At 45.1% G+C, this 4,028-nt stretch overlaps 1 protein-coding gene across 1 annotated transcript; it reads right to left on the reverse strand.

Annotated features, from left to right (window-relative positions):
- LOC141379047 (uncharacterized) lies at nt 1-1,449 on the reverse strand. Its single transcript, XM_073931609.1, has one exon. The coding sequence runs from the start codon at nt 1,447-1,449 to the stop codon at nt 1-3; it is 1,449 nt and encodes a 482-aa protein (XP_073787710.1).
- Between the last annotated feature and the right edge of the window lie 2,579 nt (nt 1,450-4,028).

Raw genomic sequence — 4,028 nt, forward strand, 5'->3', positions numbered from 1 at the left:
CTATGGAGAGATGGCTTGCAAGAGATGAGAGGGAATGGGATCGAGTGGACAGGTGGTTGCATGGCTAGATAGCACAAGTTTGGACACCTCAGACTCAGAGAGCTGAGAAAAAGAGGTGAGTGTGTGTGGTGTTGGTGTTGTATCTTGCGTGTTTGTTGTAGGTGCAGCAAATTGAGCACTGATTTTTGCAGTTTTGGTGCAGAAGAATGTAGCAAAGTCATCAGTAGTAAGTGTGGAGGATGCGGGTGGAGGAGGAGGATAGAGGAGGGAGGAAAATGTTTTAAAAAGTAGGCGAGGATTAGTGGCATTGTTGATTTTCAGACGGTAATACGTCTGCTTTGCAGAAGTAACCTCAGCTGAGAAAGAGGACAGAAGAGTTTGGTATGTTAAGAGATGTGCAGGATTTTTAGTTTTCCGCCAAATTCTCTCAGCAGCCCGAAGTTTTGAGCGATGCTCACGGAGAGCATCCGAGAGCCAGGGTGCAGGAGGACTGGCACGGGCTGGCCTGGATGCAAGAGGACATAATCGGTCTAGACATGATGCTAGTGTGGAGCAGAGTGTATTAGTGGCACTGTTCGAATCAAGTGCAGTGAGTTTGCGAGATGGAGGAAGAGAGTCTGAAACAATGGTGGATAGTCTATTGGGTGAGAGAGATCGTAGGTTTCTGCGAAAGGTAACCAGTGTTGGAGTGTGTGGCGGCTCAGGAGTAATGTGGATGTTGAGAGACAGAAGGAAATGATCAGATATTTGTAGTGGAGTTACTATTGTTTGATCAGTGAAGCAGTGTCGTGTGTAAATAAGGTCTAGCTGATTACCTGATTTGTGGGTAGCAGAAGTAGGTGCTCTTTTTAGGTCAAAAGAGGCAAGCAAAGTCTGAAAGTCTGCAGCTTGCGGTTTGTCAACGTAAATGTTGAAGTCACCTAGCACCAATAAGGGAGTGGCAAAATTAGAAAAAGATGAGAGAAGAACATCCAGTTCATCTATGAAGTGACCTAATTTACCTGGTGGGCGGTAGATGACAACCACATTTATGTAGAAGGGGTGGATAATGGTGACTGCATGGAATTCAAAGGAGCTGATTGTTGGCAGGGACGGTATCAGAGTAAATTTCCATTCTTTGGAAATTAGTAGTCCAGTCCCACCCCCTCTCCCTGTCTGACGAGGAGTGTGGGAAAAAGAGAAATTAGCAGAAAGAGTAGCATGTGTAGCAGTGTCCTCCGGCCTCAACCAGGTCTCAGTTAGAGCCATGAGATTATAGTCAGAATATGTAGCTATGGAGGTAATAAAATCAGCCTTGTTAACAGCTGATTGACAGTTCCAGAGGCCCACGGAGAGAGAGAGTTGTGAAATAGTAGATACATGTATTGAACGAAGGTTGTGAGGATTACGCCTGCAGCGTACCTCCCGTGTTTTGCGAGTGTTAGTAACAACAGGAATTAGAAAACACATAATAAAAGTGCACTGACAACAAAAAATAGGTGTAAAGTAAAACAATACAGTAAAGTACTCAAGTGCTTTGTCGGTGTCTTTGCTCGGTTGAGTCGCGCAGGTAGAGTCGATGGTCTTTACACTCGTCGGTCTTCACACGAGGCGGTCTTCACACGAGGCGGTCTTCACACGAGGCTGCCACGACCGCTGCCGCGGTGAACTAGTTGTTTATATAACCCAAAGCACTAGCTGATTGAATTCAGCTGGACACGCCTCGAGAGTCAAAACAAGGGCCGAAACTGAGGCGGACGACGCGAAACCGCGTCTGCGTTCGCTACACAAGCTCTTATAGTAACCAAGGAAACAGTGGCTAAACAACTTCTAGTATTATACACAACTGAAAGCAAGTTTAAATGTCCTACAACTTTACACAAACAGCTGGAAACAAGTCCTCAAACCATACACAACAACTGAAACAAATCTTAAATGTACTTACAGGCTGCTGTTCTAGATGCTGCTAAAGTGCTTCTCCTGCCGACTAATGCTACCGTGCTCACTATATAGTGGTTACCTGGCGTTTGGACACGCCTCCCGAGTCAAAACAAGGGCCGAAACTGAGGCGGACGACGCGAAACCGCTTCTGCGTTCGCTACACAAGCTCTTATAGTAACCAAGGAAACAGTGGCTAAACAACTTCTAGTATTATACACAACTGAAAGCAAGTTTAAATGTCCTACAACTTTACACAAACAGCTGGAAACAAGTCCTCAAACCATACACAACAACTGAAACAAATCTTAAATGTACTTACAGGCTGCTGTTCTAGATGCTGCTAAAGTGTTTCTCCTGCCGACTAATGCTACCGTGCTCACTATATAGTGGTTACCTGGCGTTTGGACACGCCTCCCGAGTCAAAACAAGGGCCGAAACTGAGGCGGACGACGCGAAACCGCGTCTGCGTTCGCTACACAAGCTCTTATAGTAACCAAGGAAACAGTGGCTAAACAACTTCTAGTATTATACACAACTGAAAGCAAGTTTAAATGTCCTACAACTTTACACAAACAGCTGGAAACAAGTCCTCAAACCATACACAACAACTGAAACAAATCTTAAATGTACTTACAGGCTGCTGTTCTAGATGCTGCTAAAGTGCTTCTCCTGCCGACTAATGTTACCGTGCTCACTATATAGTGGTTACCTGGCGTTTGGACACGCCTCCCGAGTCAAAACAAGGGCCGAAACTGAGGCGGACGACGCGAAACCGCGTCTGCGTTCGCTACACAAGCTCTTATAGTAACCAAGGAAACAGTGGCTAAACAACTTCTAGTATTATACACAACTGAAAGCAAGTTTAAATGTCCTACAACTTTACACAAACAGCTGGAAACAAGTCCTCAAACCATACACAACAACTGAAACAAATCTTAAATGTACTTACAGGCTGCTGTTCTAGATGCTGCTAAAGTGCTTCTCCTGCCGACTAATGCTACCGTGCTCACTATATAGTGGTTACCTGGCGTTTGGACACGCCTCCCGAGTCAAAACAAGGGCCGAAACTGAGGCGGACGACGCGAAACCGCGTCTGCGTTCGCTACACAAGCTCTTATAGTAACCAAGGAAACAGTGGCTAAACAACTTCTAGTATTATACACAACTGAAAGCAAGTTTAAATGTCCTACAACTTTACACAAACAGCTGGAAACAAGTCCTCAAACCATACACAACAACTGAAACAAATCTTAAATGTACTTACAGGCTGCTGTTCTAGATGCTGCTAACGTGCTTCTCCTGCCGACTAATGCTACCGTGCTCACTATATAGTGGTTACCTGGCGTTTGGACACGCCTCCCGAGTCAAAACAAGGGCCGAAACTGAGGCGGACGACGCGAAACCGCGTCTGCGTTCGCTACACAAGCTCTTATAGTAACCAAGGAAACAGTGGCTAAACAACTTCTAGTATTATACACAACTGAAAGCAAGTTTAAATGTCCTACAACTTTACACAAACAGCTGGAAACAAGTCCTCAAACCATACACAACAACTGAAACAAATCTTAAATGTACTTACAGGCTGCTGTTCTAGATGCTGCTAAAGTGCTTCTCCTGCCGACTAATGCTACCGTGCTCACTATATAGTGGTTACCTGGCGTTTGGACACGCCTCCCGAGTCAAAACAAGGGCCGAAACTGAGGCGGACGACGCGAAACCGCGTCTGCGTTCGCTACACAAGCTCTTATAGTAACCAAGGAAACAGTGGCTAAACAACTTCTAGTATTATACACAACTGAAAGCAAGTTTAAATGTCCTACAACTTTACACAAACAGCTGGAAACAAGTCCTCAAACCATACACATCAACTGAAACAAATCTTAAATGTACTTACAGGCTGCTGTTCTAGATGCTGCTAAAGTGCTTCTCCTTTAATAAAGGGTCTAAGCTGAAAAGGAAATGAATAAATGAATGTTTTGCACAGCAGATGCCCTGCCAGTCACAACCCAGTACTGGGAACATGCAAACTCCACAAAGAAATGCTAATTGACCCAGCCGGGACTCGAACCAGCGACCTGGCTGTGAGACGACATTGAGCCATCATGTCA

The sequence above is a fragment of the Danio rerio genome, chromosome 19, assembly GCF_049306965.1.
Source record: "Danio rerio strain Tuebingen ecotype United States chromosome 19, GRCz12tu, whole genome shotgun sequence".
Classification (NCBI taxonomy): Eukaryota; Metazoa; Chordata; class Actinopteri; order Cypriniformes; family Danionidae; genus Danio; species Danio rerio.

Coding starts and splice junctions, on each gene's coding strand:
- LOC141379047 (XM_073931609.1), bottom strand. CDS start 1,449: ATGTGTTTTCTAATTCCTGTTGTTACTAACACTCGCAAAACACGGGAG.